Below are 24,240 nucleotides of genomic sequence, written 5' to 3' on the forward strand. Positions count from 1 at the left end.
TATTAACAAACGTTTTTCATTCTTAATTTATAACGGAAAATTTCTCAAAAATATCCCAGTGAGAAAGAATTGGTGCTAGTTAAAGCATTCAAAACATGTACAAAATGAGAATATAAAGGTGTATTTTTACGATTTAAGAACAAATTAAGAGCAGCTGTATTAGTTATAATCTGAAAACCTCCAGAAACACGCAAGAGAACCTAGTTCCTAACATCTACAAAATCCATTTTTTCCAGGTCATTTGTCAATTTCTTTTCTGAAATCATCAAAAAAAACAATAGAAAAGCATAATTCTCAATAAATCAAACCACATTATCTGCTTAAAAAGCTAGACTATGAACACTTTTACAAGCACTAAACAAGGAGAACTTTAAAATAGTAACTACAAAAAACCTTTCAATTAGTCGATGTTTTACAAATACCCAAGTTTCACAATTTTTAAGCAAATACTTAACTACTCACTAGCGTATGTTATGCACTTCTACTACAAAATTATCGCAACAAAGTCTCCGCAAGCTTGCAACCAAGGGAGTTTTTACTGTTGATTAAGGGTTTTCGGATCGAGTTCCATGGAAAGTTTCACGACAATTTGAACTCGATTTTTGCGGTCTTTATCATCAATCAAAACCTTTGAATAAAAAAACAAATGACAGTTCAGGTATTGTGATGAAAACACTGTATAATTTCTAACTAAATTTATCTCAATTGTTTAGACTTTTCAGATACAGTAAAAACTAATATTCATAGTAAATTCTATGTTTTTAACAAAAATTATTAAATTTACCTTCTCTTGAAGAGTGTTTGGAGACTGCTGCGCACATAATTTAACATTATGTTGACAATGCTTCTTCTTGAAATGATTAGTGAGTTCCTCGCTGCTAAAGGTATAAGAGTTACAGTTAGAACATTTCAAAACACCACAGGTTCTACGATGTCTTGATGCGTGTAAGCGAGTGTATTCTCTGCCATATTCAAGACATGCAACTCTTTCGTTTCCATTCAGAGACGGTATCTCAATAAGTAAAGAATGACTAAATGGGAGATTTAAAATGTACCAAACTTTTAGATAAGAAGAGTTGATTAGCCTCAAAAATGAATAAAAGTGAATAAAAACAGCAAACTTATTAACCAATTGTTTTTAACGTGAAATAAAATCAGAATGGATATGCTATTTAGCCTAGCTGAAATAAAAACCATCCAATCTAACCAGGGAGTTTTCAAAAGTATCAACCAATCAGAATCGAGCATTAATTATAAGGAAATTTTTATCTTTTCTGATATCAACCAATCAGAATCGAGCTTCAAAATCATGGAATTTTCAACAAATTTAAGGTCAACCAATCAGAATTGAGCTTCAATAGTCATGGAATTTTCAACAAATTTAATGTCAACCAATCAGAATTGAGCTTCAATAGTCATGGAATTTTCAACAAAATTAATGTCAGCCAATCAGAATTGAGCTCTACTTCTCATGAATTTTTCAACAATTTTGATATCGTTTGTAGTTATTAGGGATACCTTCACAGGTAGTATTTGTGGTAATAACCAATCAGAATGAAGTATTCACAGATTTTAAAAAAACTTTGTATATCAGAACCAAACTATGTTTATGAAACTTCCTAATCAATCAATTTTATTGAATTTTTCTAACATAACTAAGATATAAGGCTTGATACCTTAGTGAGATAAATGAGATTACTTGCTTGTCGGGTTTATTTTGTTTTTTCGATACTCAATTCAAATTTTGAAACTTCGATCAAAATTTTTTCGATTTGTTCTATTTCTAACCAGTGAAAATAGAAATTACCAAAATATACGTTTTTATCGTTTTCTTTTTGGTATATTGTAGTATAATTAACCGGAAGTCTATTAAATTTGGATAAACGATCAAAAGATATTCTGACAAATCTGGATTTTTTATTTGTATCAAATTCAAAACAGTGATCGAATTGATGTTCCTTATCTCCAATGTTCTGTTGTTTTGTTTTTTACTGATCGACCACTTAATCTGAGTTAACTCTTCTAAATAAAAACATTTTTGATAAATCTGGCAGTACTCTTCTTTTTTGTAATCTCCTCTCCATCTTTTTAACAAAACTATTGAACTTTCTGTGTTTCTATACAAGTTGAAACTAATACAATCTCCATCAACGTCATCTGTCCACCACTCTTGTAGTTTTTTGTAGTATTTCAATTTTAAAATCTGATAATGTTCAATTCAGACATTGAAAACGCTTTTGATGGAAACATTTTTCTGACTGAAATATACGAAGAAACTTAAAAAACTCGAACTCTTTTATTATTTTTAAAGTATTTTGTAATAACAATCACCGTAAATATTTTTTTTCCTTATTTAGAGTCTAATTAGTTTTAAGGAAAATCAAATCAAAACCTCAAATAAAGGCAGAAAAAAGTTGATAACCAAAAAAATTCAAAAAAATTGATATATATATAATGATAATCTTTTCAACTAAATATACACTCTTGTTTGTAATTTTGTTGAAATGAGACAAAATTTAGCTAAGTTTTGATGAAAACAGTAATTAAATGAACTTATCTGTAATTTCATAAACAAATACTGGAAAATCATTTGATAATTGGTTAGTGTTTTATGTCAATTTCGATTAAATTGTATGTGTTGTCTGACATTTTCCTCAGATATTATAGCTCTAAATAAACACTTCAGTGAGAAAAAATAGTTTTGAACCAATAATATCTCAATTGCCAAACATGCAAAACATCACAAAGCTTTACTGAGATTTACAATTATCAACAAACAAATTCTCCCAATACTTGGGACAGTTCTTTGAATTCATTCAAAGTATAGTTGACATATGCAAATTGCTTCAAGTCTTCATTTTCCTTTGCAGTGAAGAGTTGAATCTGAATGTAGGGTGGCTTGCTCACGTTGTACTTCTTGATTGAGACACACACCCTCCTCATGTTGTATGTTGCTATTTCATATACTCTATTACAGATGTCGAGCTCCTGATCCATAGTTGATTCTTTAACAGATTTGGCTTCATATATAGGTACGAGTCCAAAATTTTCAGCATCGTGAATAACAGTATTCCGTATTGCGGATATTGCTTCTTCTTTTTCACTAAGATAGACTTGTTGAGACTTTTCAAATTGTCCCAAATCATTTATTTTTAATAGTTGAAAGCACGGTTCCAAGTATATTTTCCCCTTGTAGGATTTTTGGAACCAAACAAATCTCCCAATTCTTTTTTGATTTTTTGAAAAGTCAAAATAGTTGGGACTAACAGCTTTTCTCGAGTACATTTTGAAGAACAAACTGATCAGATGAGGAGAAATGAGAGAAATGATTTTGAGATTAAATGAAAATGGAAGTAAGCGGTATGAGTCGTCGCGATTTCCATATATGGAAGTAGTACCAAATATGGAAGGATTTCCCTATATGGAAACTGCGTAGGCGTTACTACTACTATATAACTCCACAATTTTCTGCAAAAAAAAAACATTTTTCCCAATGACAGCTGCTATGTGTCAAACTCTTCCCAGCTTTTCAGATTATAATAGTAAATCATTGTTTATTTCTGTTTCCAACGAATTTTACGAAAAATACATAGTGACCCAAGATTATTGCGTGTCTATTCATGATTCTTTCTGTTCCTTGCGAAATTGCAAAAATCATATAATTTTAATTGGAACATCTCCTAGCCAAATTCTTCAGAGATTAGACAAATATCAATACATATATCAATAAATTGATTGTCTTTACACTTTATACAAACACAGATTCTTTTCGAGTATTGTCACATCAAGTGGGGAAGTCTTCAATCAGCTTAGTTGCGGAGTTCAGCATAATTTACGATGGAAAGGAGCAGAAAAAAACACCAAGCGTATCAAGGAAACGACTTGTTCGGAAAAAGTTCAAAAAACATTATCTAAGTTCTAATCAGAAACTTGCATCTACGCAAACTCTTGGCTCAGCATTTTTAGACAGAATTCGAAAAGTTCAAAACGCAAAATCTGAATCTGATTTGTTCAAAATAATTGATTGTTTTATTGATGGTTATGGTTCTGTAAATAGTGAGCGTTTCAGTTTTTCTATTAATTTTTGATTATTTCTTCATAAGAATCTAGTCAATGTTAATTAAGTTTCAATTCAAATGCGTTTCAACGAAAAATTTCATGTTACTTTTTTTACAAGATGCAAAAAATTTAATCAATTTATAACAAATATGCGTATTTTACAGAAAGTTTGTTGAAGAACGCAACTTTTTTCATATTTTAAAAAATATATATATATTTGTAAAACCTAACTTCTTTTTTCTTATTGTTTAGAAAATATCAGTATTGCTGACTTCGAGTGCTTTTCCGTATCTTAATACACTGTTTTTTTGATGTTTTCGATTTAGATACGTGCAAAAATAGATTTTTTACTGATCAAACTTAAAACAAAGAATTTCTTAAACTTCAATTACTAACATTGCAAGAAAATCTTGTTACAGTTTTCTTTGAAATGCGAAAATATTTAGTGAAATTTTTCTTGATTTGCGATATTTTCTTTGATTTTTTTAACAAGTATGCAAAAAAAACTATGAAAATGTTTGCATGTTGCAAAATTTTTAAAGTTTTTTTTTAAAAAAAATGCAAAATTTTTCGAGAAAATTTTTTTGCACGATGCAATTTTTTTCATGATTTTTCAAAAAAATATATGCAAAAACCAAACTTCTTTTTTCTTATTGAAATGCGAAAATTGCAAATATTTATTGCAAAAAAACTTGTTAAAATAATGCTAACATTTTTTCTTAATTGATCACTTTGAGTGCTATTCTTTATCTTAATACATTGTTTTTCCGATATTTTTGATCAATCTACATGCAAAAAAGAGATTTCTTTATGATCAAAATTAAAACAAAGATTTTCATTTACTTTAATTATTAACAGTGCAAGAAAATCCTCTTTCAGTTTTCTTTGAAATGCGAAAATATTTAATGAAATTTTTCTTAATTTGCGAGATTTTCTTAGATTTTTTAACAAGTATGCAAAAAAACTATGAAAATTTTTGCATGTTGCAAAATTTGTAAAGATTTTTTTTTTTTAAAATGCAAAATTTTTCGCGAAAATTTTTTGTACGATGCAACATTTTTCATGATTTTTCAAAAAATATATGCAAAAACCAAACTTCTTTTTTCTTATTTAAATGCAAAAATTGCAAAATTTTATTGTAAAAAAACTTGTTAAATTAATGCTAAAATTTTTTCATAATTGATGACTTTGAGTGCTATTCCCTATTTTATTACATAGTTTTTCCGATATTTTTGATCAATCTACATGCAAAAAAGAGATTTCTTTTTGATCAAAATTAAAACAAAGATTTTCATTTACTTTAATTATTAACAGTGCAAGAAAATCCTCTTTCAGTTTTCTTTAAAATGTGAAAATATTTAATGAAATTTTTCTTAATTTGCGAGATTTTCTTGGATTTTTTTAACAAGTATGCAAAAAAAACTATGAAAATTTTTGCATGTTGCTTAAAGATTTTTTAAAAAATAAATGCAAAAACCAAACTCCTTTTTTCTTATGTAAGTGCAAAAATTGCAAAATTTTATTGTAAAAAACTTGTTAAGTTAATGCTAAAATTTTTTCATAATTGATGACTTTGAGTGCTATTCCCTATCTTAATACATTGTTTTTCCGATATTTTTGATCAATAAACATGCAAAAAATGATTTTTTTAATGATCGAAGTCAGAACAAATTAATTCATAAATTTTAATTTTCAACAATGCAAGAAAATCTTGTTACATTTTTTTTAAAGTGCGAAAATATTTAATGGAATTTTTCTTAAATTGCGAGATTTTCTTTGATTTTTTTTAACAAGGGTCCAAGGAACAATGTAGGCGATTGTGTCATTAGCATAAAAGGAAAATTGCGTGGGTTTTGACGTCACTTCTATTCATAGAATGACGTCATTACCATAGAAGGAAAATTGCGTGGGTGATGACGTCACTTCTAAACATAGAATGACGTCATTGCCATAAAAGGAAAATTGCGTAGGCGGTGACGTCACTTCTATTCAAAGAATGACGTCATTACCATAAAAGGATAACTGCGTAGGCGATGACGTCAATGTTAATACAAATATGCTTATTTTATTGGGTTAAATCAGTCATTTAGTTTGCCAATCAGAAAAAGTCAATTGAATTTTACTTCAAATTTTACATTTCGTTATTTCACGAAAAGAAAAAAGTAAGTATTTTCAATCAATTGGTACTTTAAATTTTAAATTTTGGAACACTTCTTAAATCCCAATTTTTTTAGATAATGCCTGCCCTTAACCGAAACGAGAAAGTGAAGTGTGAGGACTGTGCTCAGGAATACAGGAGAGCTGATGCTGCGAGACATCGAAAAAGATGCGAAAAACATAAGGAACATAAGTGTCCAATCTGTCATTTTTATACAAAGAGTAAAGAAGAGATGGATTATCATGTTGCGAAGAAGCATGCTGAACCAAGTTCTGAGCAGTCGACGGTTTGTCCTTCTTGCGAACTAGAGTTCCCAAGTTACTACTCTCTCCAACAACATCGGAGAAAGGAACATGGAGCAAAACAACGGAAACCCAGTGATACTGTAGCGGACTTGAACAAGATTGTGGAGGAAGAAGTGGAAGATGGTGAAAAACTAAAGGAGTAACTTAGTGCTTGTCAACATTTTCTGGTGGATACGGAGATGGAAAGTGGGAGACATAAGGTAATTAACTTCCAAATGTCCAAGTTAGATACTAAAATAATCAACGAGAAAAATGAAGAAGTCTTCAACAAGCTCGATTCTGCCGCTAAAATCAACATTGCACTGGGGTTTGTTCTTCGAAATATTGAGACTGGTGAATATCGATATTTCTACGCCCATGAAAACAATACTTTATTTGACAAATCCCATTTGCTCTGTACTGAAGCAGACTTGATAACAATCCAAGGAAAAGTCGAAAAATTTGATATTGAGGAGCAATGTACCCAAGAACCCCAGAACACATAATGGAGATTCAAGTTGATTACTAACGTTACAATTTTTGCTGTTTTGCTGAAACACATCCCAATGGGATGTCCGGACTCTGTCTCACCCGAACCTTTTCTGAAAAATCATTCTGTTAACTGTCTTTTATCGAACAAAGACAAGGAAGCTTACAAAGATCGTTTGTGTCTTTTACGCGCATTGACAATGTACATGAACGGACATAATGATCTCGACTCTGACACTTCCAGATACTTTACAGAATTTATATCAAAGTCTGGCTATGATCCTAAAAGTTTTCGTGGAGTTTCAGTACAAGACTTACCTGTTGTCGAGGAAATTGTGCAAAGAAACATTTTTATATACGATTTCGATATCCAAGAAGGAGAATATGTAGGAGAACTAGATCGACGAAGTATTGGAAGATTTCATAAAACAGTCAAATTACTGAGATTTAACAACCATATTATTCATACAAATGATATAGATAGTTTCTTCAAGTGCTTTCGATGTCCTAGCTGTGACACTTTCTTTAATAAATACGACAATTTTAACAAACATCTTCTGAGATGCAAGGACCGAGTGAAACATATTTACCCAAAGAACGTCTATGAGCTTCGCTAAACCTTGTTTGAAAAGCTAGAAGGATTCAATCTTCCAGTTTCTGAAGATAACAAACTTTTTAATAATCTAGCAATTTTCGATTTTGAGTCGATTTGTGTTCCTACAAAGGAACTAAAAGAGACGCAAACTACTACCTGGATTGAAAAACATGTTCTAATTTCAGTCTCCATGTCATCGAATCTGATTGATGGACCCATCTTTTTGTACAACAAGGATCCACAGAACTTGATTGTTGATTTTGTAAGCAAGCTCGAGCTGTTGGCTGAGAAAAGTAAGCTGGAGATGAGAACAAAAATTTCAAGATATTGAAGTAGCTGTCAATGAAAGATTGAAAAAGATCTTTGATCAGCTGAACGAACGTGGTAAAAAATTATTCAAGTAATAAATTTGAGTACGAAGACGAATGCATTGAAGATTCGGAAGAAGCAGATATGTCAACACAATTCTTGCGAATTCAGAAAAATCAACTCATTGATTTGAAAGAACATCTGGAGAGATATGTAAATAGTTTACCTGTTTTTGGATTTAACAGCGGTCGATGTGATTTAAATTTGATCAAGTCCTACCTAATCCCCTATTTGATTCGCGATAAAGAACAAGAAACATCCGTCATCAAAAAAGCAAATGATTTTATATCTTTCAAGTTTGGAGATGTACAATTCCCGACATAATGAAGTTTCTGGGAGGGGCAACTACTCTGACTCCTTTCTCAAAGCCTATAAAGCTAGCGAACCGAAAGGATTCTTTCCCTATGAGTGGTTTGATAACCCAGACAAACTTGACTTTCCTGAATTGCCACCGTATGAAGCCTTTTTCAGTAAAATTAGAAACAACAATCCTCTAGACAAAGACACCATTGATTATGAGAAGCTTAGAAAAAGTGGGTTTGACGAACAAAAGGCACTGAAAAAGCTTCAAATCAAGACTGTTCCTCCATCTGGTTTGGATAATTACAAATACTTACAAGAGACTTGGAAGAAAAATGGAATGACAGTATTCAACAACTTTTTGAAATGGTACAACAACAAGGATGTAGTTCCAACCCTGGAAGCAATGCAAACAATAATTCAGTTTTATCATAACAAGGGGATAGATATGTTAAAACTTGGATGCACACTTCCAAATCTAGCAAACATATGTCTACACAAATCCACAAACTACAAGTTTTATCCATTTTGCGAAAGTGATAAAGATTTGTGTGAAAAAATTAGAGGACATGACTGGTGGAGCTTCCATTGTTTTCACTCGAAAAGCTGTAGTTGATAAAACATACATCAGAAATTCATCAAATGTTTGTAAATCAATCGTTGAATAGATGCAAGCCAGCTTTACCCTTTCTCAATGTGTCAAGATATGCTAACCGGACTGTACAAGAGGTGGGAGTTTGACCATGATATGCAGAAAATCAAGGCTAGACATAATCGAACTCGCAACTTTGAGAATATGGTCATGTCTTTATCAGGAAACAAGACCAGCATGTAAAATTGAGAGCTTTTTCACATCTGGAAACAGAAAAAAATCGACTGTTTTAATGTGGACGGTTATCGTGATCACTGTAAGACAGTGTTTGAAGCAATGGGATGCTACTACCACTTCTGTTCCTGTCAAGAAGCTCGTCCCTCCTTAACAGAACAGGATATTGAGCGAGGAAACAAGAAGAGAGAGATGGATGATATGCGACGAGAATACATTAAAGAGAAAGGATACAAAGTGGGAGAATTGTGGCAGTGTGACTGGTGGGAAAGTTTCAAAACCGATGATAAGATCAAAAATCACGACAAAACCGATTTTCCCTATAAAAGACCTCTTTCTACAGACTCCCTTCTAGCAAAAATAAAAGATGGACTTCAGTGCGACTTAGTGAAAATTACGTGACTTAGTGCGACATTACATGAAAAACTAGGCAATCGAGAACGAAATGTTAAAGCATCCCCAGAGAATGCTGATATCTAGTTTCAAGCTGGAATATGGAACAGTAATAACTCCTCTGTTCAACTTTTATTTGGAACTTGGCTTGCAGTGCACCAAAATTTACCGTTTTGTTCAGTATACTCCACGGAAATGCTTTAATAATTTCGTTCAGTCAGTGGTTGATGCTAGAAGAGAAGGAGATGAAAACCCTTTGTCAGGAGTTGTAGCAGAAACAATGAAACTTTTGGGTAATTCTTCGTATGGATATCAGATCATGGATAGATCCAGGCATACAATCACAAAATATCTGAACGATGAAAAAACTCACAAGGCAATCAATGAACCATTGTTCAAAAGATTGAATACAGTTGAAAAAGACTTGTTTGAGGTGGAGTTGTTGAAATCAACCATTGAACATAGAGAACCCATCATCGTTGGTTTTTTTCATACTTAAGTATGCGAAACTGAGAATGTTGGAACTCTACTATAACTTCTTCGACGAATTCTGTGATGTAAACAAATTTGAAGAGTTAGAGTTGGACACAGACTCGCTTTACTTAGCTCTTACTGAAGAAAATTTTTACGACTGTATCAAACCAGATAAGAGAGCTGCTTGGGAAAAATGAGGGAAAATTACTGCAGAGACTCCTTCAAGGCGGATGCAAAATCTAATTTCTTCCCTCGAACGTGTTTCAGTACGCATAAAAAGCATGATAAGCGGGAGCCGGGACTTTTTAAAGAAGAATTTAGATCTACAGAAATGCTATGTTTGTGTAGCAAGATATATTGCTGCTATGACCGCAAGTCCGATAAGTTCGAATTTAGCAGAAAAGGATTAAATAAACGGGTTCTAGAAGATTCTGGAGACGGTCCCATGTCAAAATACAGGAGAGTGCTTGATGAAGCATTTAACCTTACATCTACTAACAGAGGATTCAGAACTATAAATCATATGGTAGCCACATATGAACAGACAAAGAAAGGACTAAGCTATTTTTATCCAAAAAGACAAGTACAAGATGATGGAATTCATACAAAACCATTGAACTTATAAGAACTGATCTGTTGTAGTAAATTTATTCATGATGTCGTATTATATTGGTTTTTTGATTTTAAAATGTAAAATTTTGCGGTAAATTTAATATACAATGCAGTAATTTATATACTTTTTTTTGTAATTTAATTTTTTCTCAAAAAATTTGATTTTTTTGAAGATTCAGTAGCTTTCAGAATAGATTCAGATAAACAGAAAGTAAAAGTATCTAATAAATTTTTATTAGATCAAATTATTCCAAATCTTATCGTGTTTTAAAGTATCAATATTGATTCTGCTATTATGAGCTTTCTTTTTAGTGTTTAAGGTATTATATAACCCGCTTTTTCTGCTCAAATTAAGTTAAACTTTATCGTATTTTAGTAATTTGAGAAAAAATTTTGGAAAAATTCATTTTTTTATTCAAAATTTTACATCATTGTCTCAACATGATGCCAATTAAAATACAGTCTGAGCTCAATTTTAAAATCTATAGGTAAAAGTATGTTTAAAATTAGATCAGAAGCAACAATACATTAGCCAAAATAATGAGATTTCTGCAATTTTGTTTTGAAATTTTTGCAATTTTTTCCAAATACTTGCAATTTTGGCAATTTTTTCCAAATACTTGAAATTTTTTCAGTTTTTTTCTCAAAAAATTTGATATTTTTTGAAGTTTCAGTAGGTTTCATCATTGTTTCAATTAGATAGAAAGTAGGATTATCGTTTCAATTAGATAGAAAGTAAGATTATCTAATAAATTAGGTCAAATAATAGCTAATCTTATCTTGTTTTGAATATTTTTTTTGCACAAAAACTCTTACCATTGACTTGCTATGAACCAAAAAACTAAATACATTACCTTAATTCTACAATCTACACGTAATTAACAATTAACTGTTCACAATTAGATAACGGGAGCCAAAAATTTTGCGAAAAATAAATAAACATTTCCACACAAAAATTTAAAAAAATCGTTTTTACCATTATCTTACTATCACACAAACCATAAAACCTTACCATCGGTATTCCCTATCTTAATACATTGTAGACTCTATACCCAATCTTAATACATGGCATGGCGGACCGGAAATCTATAACGTCTCTTAATACATGGGGTCCGCCATGCAGCACCCCCCATCCCCTGATCACCTCCAACATCTATTACTAATGACACTTTCCGAATTAGAAACACTCCATCACTTATGTGAATTAGAATGAACAGAAATACTACAATCTCTCGCATTAGCAGTACTCAAAATACCGTACGCATGATATCTTTTAACAGGCAACCGTTCTAATTTCATTGACTACGAAGGAAACCTTCTTTGGTATTACACTTGTACTACAAAATTCACCATTTTAAGTTTTTGATGACAAAAGATGCTACCAACGGATACCAATCTTCTAAAAAGATAAAGTAAATTTTCTAAATACCCTATCACGCCGAACATAATTTTGGGATACAGCGGTTTCTAGTGGATCTGAAAATCTACAGTAAATATTTTAGACTAGTGGGAATATTTTAAAGACATTAAAGAATATATATACTTAAATGGAGAAAGACATCGCCCACAGGATATTTCACCAATAAATATTTTTTAGTTTTCTAACACATCAAAAACGAACTCCTAGCTTTTCTAGGATGGCCTTACTATATCTTAAAAAGATTGACTTTATTATACGCAATGTTTAAATTCATAGGACTCCTCTTCTCACTTTTGAAAGGAACCTATAATACATGCGCAATACATACACAAGTCAAGAGACAAGCTAGCATAGCACGCATTTTATTTGCAGGATTTTCCGGATTATTTTCAACCTCTATTAATAAAATCCTTCTTGACGCACAAAGCAGTGAATACAATAAAAAACTATCTGCAAAACCAAACGCATAAGATACTCAACAAGACAATACAAAAACAACACCTACAGCACCATCACATTTACACAGTTTACACAAAAACCATCCTCTATCATAGGTAACACAAAGTTATCGAAATACACTTTCGACCTCCGAGCGAACAATACATACTAGTAACTTACAACGTAGCCCTATATCTCATCTAGCCTTCCAACAACCAAATAAAGACGACACATGAACAAATTGTAGAAGAATCGCACAACTTAAAACTTCATTCTCAGAACAATTATCTCTTTAGCCCACGCTGAGCCGACAAGTTGGATCCCTCAACCGTTCCCTTTCCTATCCATCCCATCTCCAACGCCACCATTCCCTCATTTCAGTTTCAGACCTCACCTCCTCCGCCTACCCAGTTTTTCTTCTAACTCACTATGCATGGACTCAGATGACTCAAATCAAACAGTTTTTAATACAATCTCAAATTTTAATAACTCTGATGTTGAAACTCCCGATGAACTCCTCGACATTGAACCCAGTCGCTATGATTTTTCACAACTACCTTTTGAACCCATAACTCCCCCTACCCCTGTTGAACACTGACACTACACCTATTCTTTCCCCTCTATCAAGTAATGAACCCGATGTACCCAGCCCTATCGCAGACGATCAACTCGAGCATGATTAAGACTGATTTATTACTTACCAACCACAAATTCATAATACAAATAACTCATTAACAATTCATCAACTAACCCACTCAGCCTCAACCTCCAAATCCTTTAGCCCTTCTGTCCACATTGCACCTACACGTGTACAGTTTTTATGAAACGAAAACATCCCAACGCCACACCGCAATTCCTCATCAGCCGCCCACAATCATCTTGACTTTATTTCCACCACCCACATCATACTATTACACCAGACTTCTTAACACTTAACCTAACACTCTTCCCTGAATACACCAACTATAATGGCGAAAAAGAAGCCCAACGCGCACGATAAGTAGATGAACTTTCCCTACTACCAACACTTTCATGAACTTCATACTATTACTTTACTAACCCACTAAAACTACCCCTAATGAACAATCCCGCCGACAACGAACTTTGTGACTCTCTCATTCTACAACTTACTACTGCACTTCACGTAAATCAATTCAACACTAAGCTCAAACCAAATACTAAACCAATTCATTGCACAGCTAATCGATTCTCTATTAATCGCTATGACCACACTGACTAGATATATGACAGATTCGCCGTACGACAATGACCCTAACATCAACACACAACTAACTGAAAAATTCTTCATCAGAACAGATTATATTTTTCATCTTGACAGCAGAAAAAATTCTACCACATCAAAGATCACGCACTAACAAACACTAAAGCTTATGAAACCATTCCTCAACCAATTCAATCACTTCGCACTAACATTAAACTTTCTCACACCAAAGGAACAAGATATTCACTGCTTGCATGAGGTTATGTTAACAACAAAATTAACCCACACTTATACTTATTACAAATTCATCCAACGGCACTATATACACAGTTCACAATCCCGTAATCCACACCACCACTTCATGTTTATTAACTCGGAACACACATCCCCCTGCTTTTTAAACTTCACATACTGCATTAAATCTACAAACTTAAACGGCATCCTCCGTAACTACGACCCTGTCCGTCAGATGTTTATCTTTTGCCCCTTAACTAACAACTTCCCACTAGAAGATGCTCGTCCCATCATCATGCCCCACGAATACATACAACCCATCGAAGTAGCCCGATTAGAAAACATACATAACATTAAGATTAACCACAAGCTTTACAATCTAATACAAAGTTCTAGTCACGAATTTTCAGCTATTACCGAAGAAGTAAATATCAGCAGAGCGTTTGAACTTCCTTGGCCACTGCTTCGCACTAAAAATGTGAAACGCACGCGTGCTAAGCTTTTGATAACTTCCGACACTATTAAAACTCACTTCGCCCATGGATTTTTCCTTGATCCTGAAACTTCGTTAAGGATAGATTTTATTAGTATGCCTAACAGAAATCAATTAAACACTCACCATTTTTACACGTGTGTTTCCCCTTTCCTTTCTAGATTTCACCCAGCATTCTTCAAAAAGAAAAAAAAAGAAAATAAAACTATTTCAACTTTCTATTCTTAAATCTAACTATGTATTATGAATTATTCTAGTGCAATAAAGTTCAATATCAACGCAATAAATTGATAACTCTGTAGTAAAAGTCAAATTTGAAGTAGTAAATTAAAGAAAACTAAATTAAGGATCACTTACATTTTTATGTGTGCTTCTTTTATAAAATTAGAACATTTGTCATTCATTCGCCCACATTTCACGCACTCTTTCCATACAAAATATACAAACCGCCCTCGTAGAATTGTTTAATAAACGAAGAAGAAATAAAACTAACTGAAAACAACTTTAACTTGCTTTCACGCGTTTCGAAACTTTCCTTTAACCCGATTGAAAGGAATTATAAATAAGCTTAAACTAACCAGCGCAGCTTACTAAAACCACAAAACCAACCGAATGTATGAGAAAGTCACAAGGTACCCAAACCAGATAAACCCAGATTAAAACTGGATAAATTATTCTTTTGAAACCCACTTTCAAGTTTCAATATAACCAATTGAAACACAAAAAACTCAAAAGAAAAACAAAAAACACGACAATCTGTTTCTGATAAAAGGACACAAGCAAAAAAATAGAGAAAAACACCTGATATACAACAACAAAAAGCTGAACACAAAAAGAGACTCTACTCAAAGAGATGGTAAAATCATACTCCCAGAACTGGCCTAACCCACCAGTAAAGGACGTCCTGAGCATGCTCTATAGCCCGCCTCGCAACCCGCGCTACACCACGTTTAAGACACGCACTCCTATTTTTGACGAGAGTAGCTCTAGGGTGAGCGACTCTTTAACATAGCCGACTTTTTAACATAACCGAAATGCTTTTGCGAAAACTAATAAAAATCATAATTAAAACTGGTATTACTGAAAAAACGCAGCTATAAATATGCATTGTAAAAAGTTTTCTTATAGTAAAAGAAACGAGCAGCAAAGGGAGAAGAAAACTCGATGACATTCCGACTCTGGAATGGCAAATCTATTGTTTTGTTGCCGTAGCCACAACCCTCACAGGATTTTAAATATGGACCCAAAATCGCAACCCATTGAAGAAGAACAATGTCAACTAGATGTTGATCTCACTTACGAATCCTAGTCACTTGGCGCTTCACACAGAAAAGTCAAACAACTCCTCGCTATTCGATGAATAGTTGAGAATGCACGTAGTCTCGCTCTAACCTAACGAAATCAAGACATCATTGCATAAATCTGAAATCTTAACACGATCACTCAAAAAATCCAGATACACGAGACCCACTTATGATGAACGAGCAAATGCACCCCTTCTCTCCATGAAGACAACTACTCCACAACACGAGCAACTGTTTCTTCCTCCTCATTCACGCAGCCACTGCTTCAAAAGAATCTACTCCCAAAATCAAGAAATTTCTCCATCCATCCTCCACTACAATCAACATTAAACTTAAATATCTCTAAATCCCGGATGGGTGGAATCAGTTTAAGACTAGTATTTATATTCAATTATATTATTGAAAAAACGATCTCTGTAAAATATTTCTAACTAACCAATCATGATCCATAACTAACACTTACTATAAATTGTATAGCTGAAACTATTCATAGTTTCAGCGATAAAACAGAATAAATTTAACTTAGCAAACAGTCGTTCTTCTCCAGAACAGTTTCAGATATCTTATCTCACAAATACCAGTATAGACTAGATCTATTGACACTAGGAGATATAGGAGTAAGATTAAGATCGGTATTACACCAAGAAGTTGCACGAATCTATCCGGCCCAAAAATAAGATAGCGTGACGAACAGACGGTGTACCTTATCTGAAATTAATCTATGAGTGAGCCACCCCGGACATGAACTCACTAGCACCTCAATTCACATCTAATAACTCTTATTTGTCGTCTGATTGTCATGTCGGCTTATTTACCTAGCACCAGCGGAAGATGCTACAAAAAAAATTTGCCGCCGTGGGAAAACTTAAAATTAAACACTTGATATAGATTATTTCAAGCATAAGTGGTCTTCGCACGCAACTCTGGAAAATTACTGGTTACACTATTAACCTGTTTGTGAATGGGAAAAGAGCCAACTTTTCTGCAATAGATTTCAGAAAGATTTCATGACGAAGTGAACGCAGAGCAATTTGTTCGATGTAAATGAAGTAATAGCAACACTTTCAGGTCAGCTCTTAATTTAGTACATCAATTAGCTTGGAGGCGGAGCAATAAGCAGAATTGTCTAAGAGCAGAATGGGTCCAAGAGCAGAAAAACAGAAAAATACTAACTTTTATTGATTTATTCGGGCTAATTGTTAAACCAATTATTATGATCGTCAATAATACCAAGAAAATTTAAAAAATATATATGCATGAATTGAATAATCTTATCAACTTTTTTTAAATTGAATTTTAAAAAATCAGGATTAAATTATTCAAATTATGCATAAACAATTGCTTCTAATATTCACAATTCTTATACTTAATTTACCGATTAGCAGATGAAATTTGATAATTTTCTGTTTTTCTGCACTTGGACGCATTCTGCTCTTAGCTTATATATGTTAACTCACTTGGTAGGGAAGTCGATCTTGTTGTCTAGTTTGTCTCGGAAGAAACGGTTGTAGGAGAATCTCTTGAGGTGGATAACGAGGATGTGGGGCAGAGTCCACAGGTCGAACTTCTTTGTCGCCTCCTTCAAATCCTTACACTTGGGACAGTACCTACACAACATACCGAGTTACACCAGCGGATTCAAGGGAGGGGGGGGGGCGTCCCTCAGGAGTTCAACTCCTGACGATCCAAATGGTCCCCCCTTTGTACTATTTTGAGATATCCATTTTTGATGACGGACCCTAAAAATTTCCTAAGGGCGCCTTTGGCGCCAATATATACTAATTTTAAGGGGGAGCGCGCGCCGAAAAAACACGATTTTTGGTCAAATGTTTCAAAAAGTGCCTACAAACGCCTTTTTTGGCCTGTTTTTTCAAAATTTTGCCTGCGGTCAAAATGATGCCTTTATAGTGATTGAGGAGAGCTCAGAAAATTAATTTGGTCGGCCTAAAAAATAGGTCGACAAAATTTTCGAATTTTTTTTGAAAATCCGCCTCGAGAAAATCCTGGATCCGCCCCTGCCGAGTTATTCCACATAAAGTCGCCAATGAATGGCTAACTTATTCATTAAATAATAAAGCAACAATTGAATGGAATACAATAACTGAAGTTTCGCATTTCAACCATCCACTCCCAAATTAGTCGAAAAAGCAAAAAAATATTGGGACCAAATTCTCTCGACATGTTTCCTGACCCAGAGGCGAAGCTGAGATTCGCACCACATGCGATACAAAAAGTATAGGATTAAAACAGCAAGTCACTCAAGAACTATCAAAGATGACTTCGAAAGTTGTAACTGTTCAGTTTTCAAAAGAGTTCCCATTGGTGTTGAATAAGAGCATGCGAAAATTTAAATTTGAGGCCAAAGTCTTACCGATCTCATGAATAAAATTGAAAAATTGTAGGAAACAAAACGTAAGGTAAATATACCGACAGAAATGGAGCCTACAGCCAATTAGCTGAAAATCAACCAAAATTATTATATAAAATCTTATCGGAAAATATACATGTACTTCCCAAATAGTATCCACGAAGGCCCTATAGATACTGAAAACAAGGTGGTATACACAATTCAGAAACTAAACCGAGAGCTAAATCGAAAGCCGAAAAATCATTTTCAAAAAAGTAACATCGATGTTCTACAACTATACATACAGCCAAGCTATCAATATGAATGAAGATGGCTTTGAAAAAAAACATGCCAAGATAATAGAATGCAAAATACGCATCGTAACAAAACTTAACAAGCGCTAACAAAACAGAAAAAACCTCAGCCGAAGCTCTTCATGCCGAAAAAAAAATCAAAGTTCTTTGTAATAAAAAAAAAGTTTTTAGCCATCCTTCCCCTCAGAACACACACGCACAAAAAAGGGACCACTAAGTAGATATAAAAAGAGCGATTAAGCCGAAAAAAAAGAAGACAAAGACATTTAAAAAAAACTAACAAATCGAGTTGGTAAAATTACAACCAATGCAAAAAGCAAATTCGTCGATTAGGACGGATTTTTAAAATGCTAAGACATTTAAAGCAACTAGAGTGAAATTTGTTAATACCAAAATGAAAAACAATTCTTAAATATGGTAATTAAGAAGACAAACATAAGCATACAAATAATAGGCCGACATTATTGAACCGCAATTTTACCGTTTAAAAAAATAGGTCCTTGGCAGATTCCAACCCCAGACACTTGCCTTCCCAGGCGTATTCGTTAACTCCAGGCTAAGTGGCAGGAAACAGTAAGATATTTGAAATCGCTATGAACCGAGGTACCACCAGGAGTCGATGAGTCATGTGGACAAAGCTGTGTACGGGGAAAAAGTCGAGTACCCGATTGCAATACCCTCGCTCATCGCAATGGTAATGATCTACAATTATGACTAATAGTGCTCCACTAAGATATCATATTTGAACCAGGCTTGGGAAAAAAAACTTCTTGGGAAAAATCAATCAAACAGGCTTGTGAAAAAATCAATTAAACAGCGTTTGTTGATAAAAAAACATGTTTTATTGTTTTTTTTACAGTTTGTTCAGCTCTAAATTTCTGCCCTCATAGCGATGATCTAATAGATATGCAGCAAGAAAAACGGGAAACGGATAATAATCTCTTCTCTTTGCTACAAAATGTTTAAAATGATCCGGTGCAGCATTGCAGAGATCGAGTTGGCTCAATACGGGAAGGCGGATCATACCCTTATCGCAGCGGTTCGACTCCCAGACAATGCTAGTTTTTGCGATAAAAGTTTAAAAAAAGTTTTTTATTTTCTGTTTTTTTGCCTTGTTTTAAAACATGTTTTAAGACATTCCCAACCCTGATTTGAACCCCTATGAGTGTTCTTTGAGGTATCTTAAACTGTGCTTACAACGCAAATACACCGCGGTTCCTTCCCTTTCCCTGATAGTGGCTGAGAGGGATGAGAATTTAATAATCAGTCACAGAAATTAGTTTTCTATGATTAATCTACAAGACTGACCATGAGTCCATAGGCCCCAACTTCTCGGCCACCAGAAACTGTTTGATGCAGTCTTCCAGTTTGATGGTCCTCTTCAGGTCCACCTTCAAATCCAGACTATCATGTGGCACCACCAGCTCATCCAGGGGCCGGAACAACACCTTCCTCGCATCATACGTCCAGTCACACGCCAGGTACGCTTGGGCTGGAGATAATTTAAGTTAGTATATAAAATTTCATTACAAAATGAAGCCCCTGTTGACTTTTCGCGTTGGGCTATAAGTATTCGATAAAGTAAAAAAACAGTCATATGAAAGCAAAACATGTTCAGGAAAAATTTAGATGATCTATCGAAAAAATGTGAGACGTCTAAATTGTAATGACCAGGCGACTGGTGCTTCTGAAGAAAACGTTAAGTGCTTTTCGAAAAACAGCGAGGCGGGGATGTTGGAAGTTTAGAATGTCAGAGCTAATTTGAGGAAAGCGAAAGGCGTGAACGCAACAAAACATCCTGATCAAATAAAAGAATGAACAAATCTTTTTCACAGACGAGTTTCATGCGACTTCTTTCTAGTCAATTTCAAAATATAGGCACAAAAGAAGAAAAAGAATAAACAGCTCAAAATATGAGCTAACCATTGAGCTTGAATGAGCCGGTGCGAGGCAACTTCTGGATCTCTGTGCTCCCTGTACTGTACACAGCAGATACCTTGAAGTAATGGCACTTTCCAGGCCCTGTTGTCGACTCAATCGACCCCTTCTCGCTTTCCACCCCTCCTCCTGAACACCCGTTCTCCATACTACTAGTCGAGTCACACTCATTGTTGTTATTATTAGTGTTGCTGTTTACGTTTCCCTTTTCATCGAAGTTGTCGATCTCGTCGGCGGTAGGCGCCACGCTTGATGATGTGCTGTGAGAGGTAATTCCGTTCTGCGTTTTGGCGGCAGCAGTAGTATCGCCCGTGGGCGCGTTGTCGTCAATTCGCAATGACTCTAACTCTTTCGGGTCAATGTTTTCCTCTTTCTCCAAAAAGGGCCTGAAAGTATTTCATTTTATTAAGGACAAGTATAAATACAAAAAAGGCAGTGTACTTCGTAGCCGTCAAATAGTTAGGACTTTTCGAGCACAATGGAACCTTCCTTTGAGTGTTTCTTCTGGCTATTTCGAAAATTAGGCACTTTTTTATTAATTGACTCACTTGACTCTTCTGAGCACGATCGCGTAGAGCTCGTCGTAGGTGATTTCACTCTTAGGTATTTTGACGAAGAGCGGGTTTCCAAAGCATGTGTACGAATTTGTAATTGATTTTGGGTGATTTCTGAAAAATAAAAACATAGTTACATACCACGCACCTCTGCTTATGGGCAGCTTGGATCTCGGCAGAATTTAATCAGCATCATAAAAAGCTTTAACAGTATAGCATTCAAGACTCCTTATCAACTTACATGTTCTGAATTCGTACCTTTGACAATAAGTTTGACCGACCGCATTCAAAAATACTTGAAAAAGACAGTCTTTAAATCAAAATTGTGACGTTTTTGTGCAGGATGGTTTAGTTGAAAGTTTAGAGCGCCAATAATTTACACATAATCAAATACAGTTATCTTCAAAAAAGTAACTTTTTGCAGATTTTTTAATGAAATTTTTAACAACTTTTTATTACCAAGGAAGCGCTAAAGGAAGCTTCAAAATCTAGTTTTCCTTGAGTAAAACTAAGTTTTCACGGCATAAACAAAAACTTTTTGTCGTATTATAACACAAACTAAAGCAAAAATTTCAAACCAATTTTCTCGACACTAGACCCAATCTAATGATGATTTGTAGTAACTGACTTTGCACCAAAAAACAGTAAACAAGAAAAAACTCCTCCCAACTTTCAGTGGTCGGAATAATTCCAAAGCATGTATGTTTTGTTTTTGCAAGCAACAAAAATCTGAATTTGCACTGACTTTTCTCGGAAGAGAAGAGGCACGAATCTGAACTCGCAGTCGGCTTTGTTGATCTCCATTGGTGCTTCAAACACGGAGTATTCGTCTCTTCCATACATGTTTCCCATAGTGTCCTCCTGCGATAGTGTCTTGTGGATGCGACTGTTGTACACCTGGGTGGTGATCATGTCATCTGGACGCACACTCTTGTCTACCACTGCAGACACTGCTGTTTGGAACTCATGCACGGAACAGCCATCGCCCACAACCACTCGCAACTGAAAGCATCACGAAAGAGGGGTGATTTATTACCTTCATAGTAAAACGTTCTTTAGAGCCATCTGGAGTTTATTAGTTGATTTGCTTAGAATTAAAGCTCTCCACAAATCAAGAGCTGGTTTAAAAAGTCATGCAAATGGCAACAATTCAAATTTAACGATTCCACGACATTCAACTTTGATCAAACAATATCTACGAATGTGAATCACATCCCACAAAGGTGACGTCCTGTGTTACATACCTTTGTGGGTGGTTTTTCGAGGTTGAGCCTGAAGAAGGTGATGTCGTAACTCTTCAACTTCTTCACTGGGAGGGGAAGGGAGAGGAAACAGTAGGGGTCGAAGGTGACGCTCACTTTGTTACAGTCCGGACAGACGAGAGTGGATTTGAATTGGCCGTGGAACATGTCCACGATGATGCTGTCGTTCCGCTTCAAATGGTTCTCCCAGGCCTCCTTCGCCACAACCTACACGCCAAAGACAAGTATCAAATCCAAAACTTCGAGCTAAAAATTAATTCACATCTTAATTACTTTATTTAAACCTTTTCGTTCCGACCACTTTACAAGGTTCCGACCACTTCTAAAGCGTCGCAAAAAAAATTTCTAAAGCGTCGCAAAAATTCTTCGTAATAATACACTTAGCTTTGCTTGTGTAAAAACGCGACTGAAAGAGGTTTGATAGGTTATATCACCCAACCCATTGCGCTGACTAGTAGTGATAAAACTAAAACACATCCGAAGACAAAGTTCCTCCCCATTTTTCAATGGTCGGAAAAATCATGTTTTCAAGTAATATTCTTTTTTATAAATTGAACCCAGTTAAAAGCTGCAATTAACTGTTCTGATAGCGTTGAACGTCAAAACTGTTCTATTTCAATAGAACTGAAAACTAACATCATCATTTCGGTTGTCGTCGTCCTTCGCCTCGATGTAGGGTTTCTTTTTGACCCGGTTGAGATCTTCATGCAGCCCATCCAGAAGGAAAGAGAGCAGCTCCTGTGAGTCATGTTGTTGGAATCCGGAGAAACGAGGAGCAAAACTTCCGACTTTACTCTGAAAAGATGGAAATGAAAAGCATAAATATCAATTGTTTTTCTTTGGACCACTTTCATTTCCAAAATCTAGTGCAAGCCGAAAAACGTAATCGGAATGCCTCTAAACTGGCGCGCGTTCACCCCTCATATCAGTATTCATTGGCGCCTCAGGTATTCTTAGAGAGTACTAAGAGTTGGTCGTCCAAAAATTGATGTTTCAAAATGGTAACAGAGAGGGCACAGTTTAGGAGCGTCCGCCCCTCCTGAATCTGCTTCAAAGCATGGGGAGAAACGGGAAAACAGTTATGAGAAAAGACAGCAGAAGAACCCATGGTCTAAATTGTCGCTGCTTAACTTCGTACCTTGAATTGTCTAGGAGGCGTTGAGCTGGCTTCTCCGGACCAGATTGTTTGCACCAGGTCACCATACTCCATTGCGATTTCACCCCGCATACCCAGAGGATTCTCTTTATTGATTTCCGCTTTGTGATAGTTATCTAAAACATTCGCGTTGAATTAGTCATTGTTCATTGATTGAGTCACTCTTTAATTATTTTGGCCTAGAATCAAACGTTAAGAGAAACGCACGCAATTTTTAATCAAGCTATGTCAACCCTGGAATTTCACCGTAAAAAAAACAACCCAACTAGCCTAAAAATTACATTGGTTTGAGAAGCTTTAGCAATGGCACAACAGCGACAGGAACTACATGCTCAGATAAACCATGTTGCCATTTGATTATTCTTACCAGATATTTTATTTTAACTGCCACGCAGAATTATCTAAATTAACCTACTTTTAAAATACTCGGTGAGAGGAGGCACATTGCTCATACACTGCAGAGCTGAGTTCATGAAGCACGTATTTCCCAAATTGGACAATCCGCACAGTCCAGGTACATTTGAGTTCGGTCCTGCTATATGACTGGAGCCTGAAGACGAGAAGAGTTTTGCCGTTGAGCCCGTAGAAGCAATCCCGTTAGACACCGGGATCGCTTTCTTGGGCCAACTTCCGTCTTCGTTCTGGACTTCGATCGTGATCTGCTGGTTTGAGAAGAGCCCTTCGTCTTGTAGAGTTGCGGACATCTTCGAGATCTCGTGCATCTCCGAGCCGAAGTTGCCATAAAGGCGGACGTTCTTGGGCTCTCCGATATTGTATATGTGTTTCAGCTTCGCTTTCAACTGTTCTGTAAAAGCATTAAACTAGAAAACTCACTTTCAGTTAAAATGCCTTTAAGACTCCTACCTCAACATAATAACATAAGCTAACTTCATTGACAAAAACTGAGTACCTTGACAAAAACTGAGTTGAATTTCTGAGTACCTTGTAACGCCAATCGACATCCTTCAACACTACAATTTCTTTGCAAGAACAAACGAT

At 34.9% G+C, this 24,240-nt stretch overlaps 1 protein-coding gene across 1 annotated transcript in view; it reads right to left on the reverse strand.

Moving 5' to 3' along the window:
* LOC134839356 (ubiquitin carboxyl-terminal hydrolase 15-like) overlaps nt 1-24,240 on the reverse strand; it is a 50,149-nt gene that overhangs the window by 19,766 nt on the left and 6,143 nt on the right. The window contains exons 4-12 of the mRNA XM_063854875.1: nt 23,657-24,046; nt 23,224-23,357; nt 22,722-22,880; nt 22,068-22,292; nt 21,569-21,825; nt 20,818-20,937; nt 20,255-20,655; nt 19,640-19,823; nt 17,128-17,277 (exon numbers count right to left, since the gene is read on the reverse strand). Coding sequence (XP_063710945.1) covers nt 17,128-17,277; nt 19,640-19,823; nt 20,255-20,655; nt 20,818-20,937; nt 21,569-21,825; nt 22,068-22,292; nt 22,722-22,880; nt 23,224-23,357; nt 23,657-24,046 — 2,020 coding nt within the window. The remainder of the gene's footprint in view (nt 1-17,127; nt 17,278-19,639; nt 19,824-20,254; nt 20,656-20,817; nt 20,938-21,568; nt 21,826-22,067; nt 22,293-22,721; nt 22,881-23,223; nt 23,358-23,656; nt 24,047-24,240) is intronic.

Source organism: Symsagittifera roscoffensis, chromosome 2 (assembly GCF_963678635.1).
Source record: "Symsagittifera roscoffensis chromosome 2, txSymRosc1.1, whole genome shotgun sequence".
NCBI lineage: Eukaryota > Metazoa > Xenacoelomorpha > Acoela > Convolutidae > Symsagittifera > Symsagittifera roscoffensis.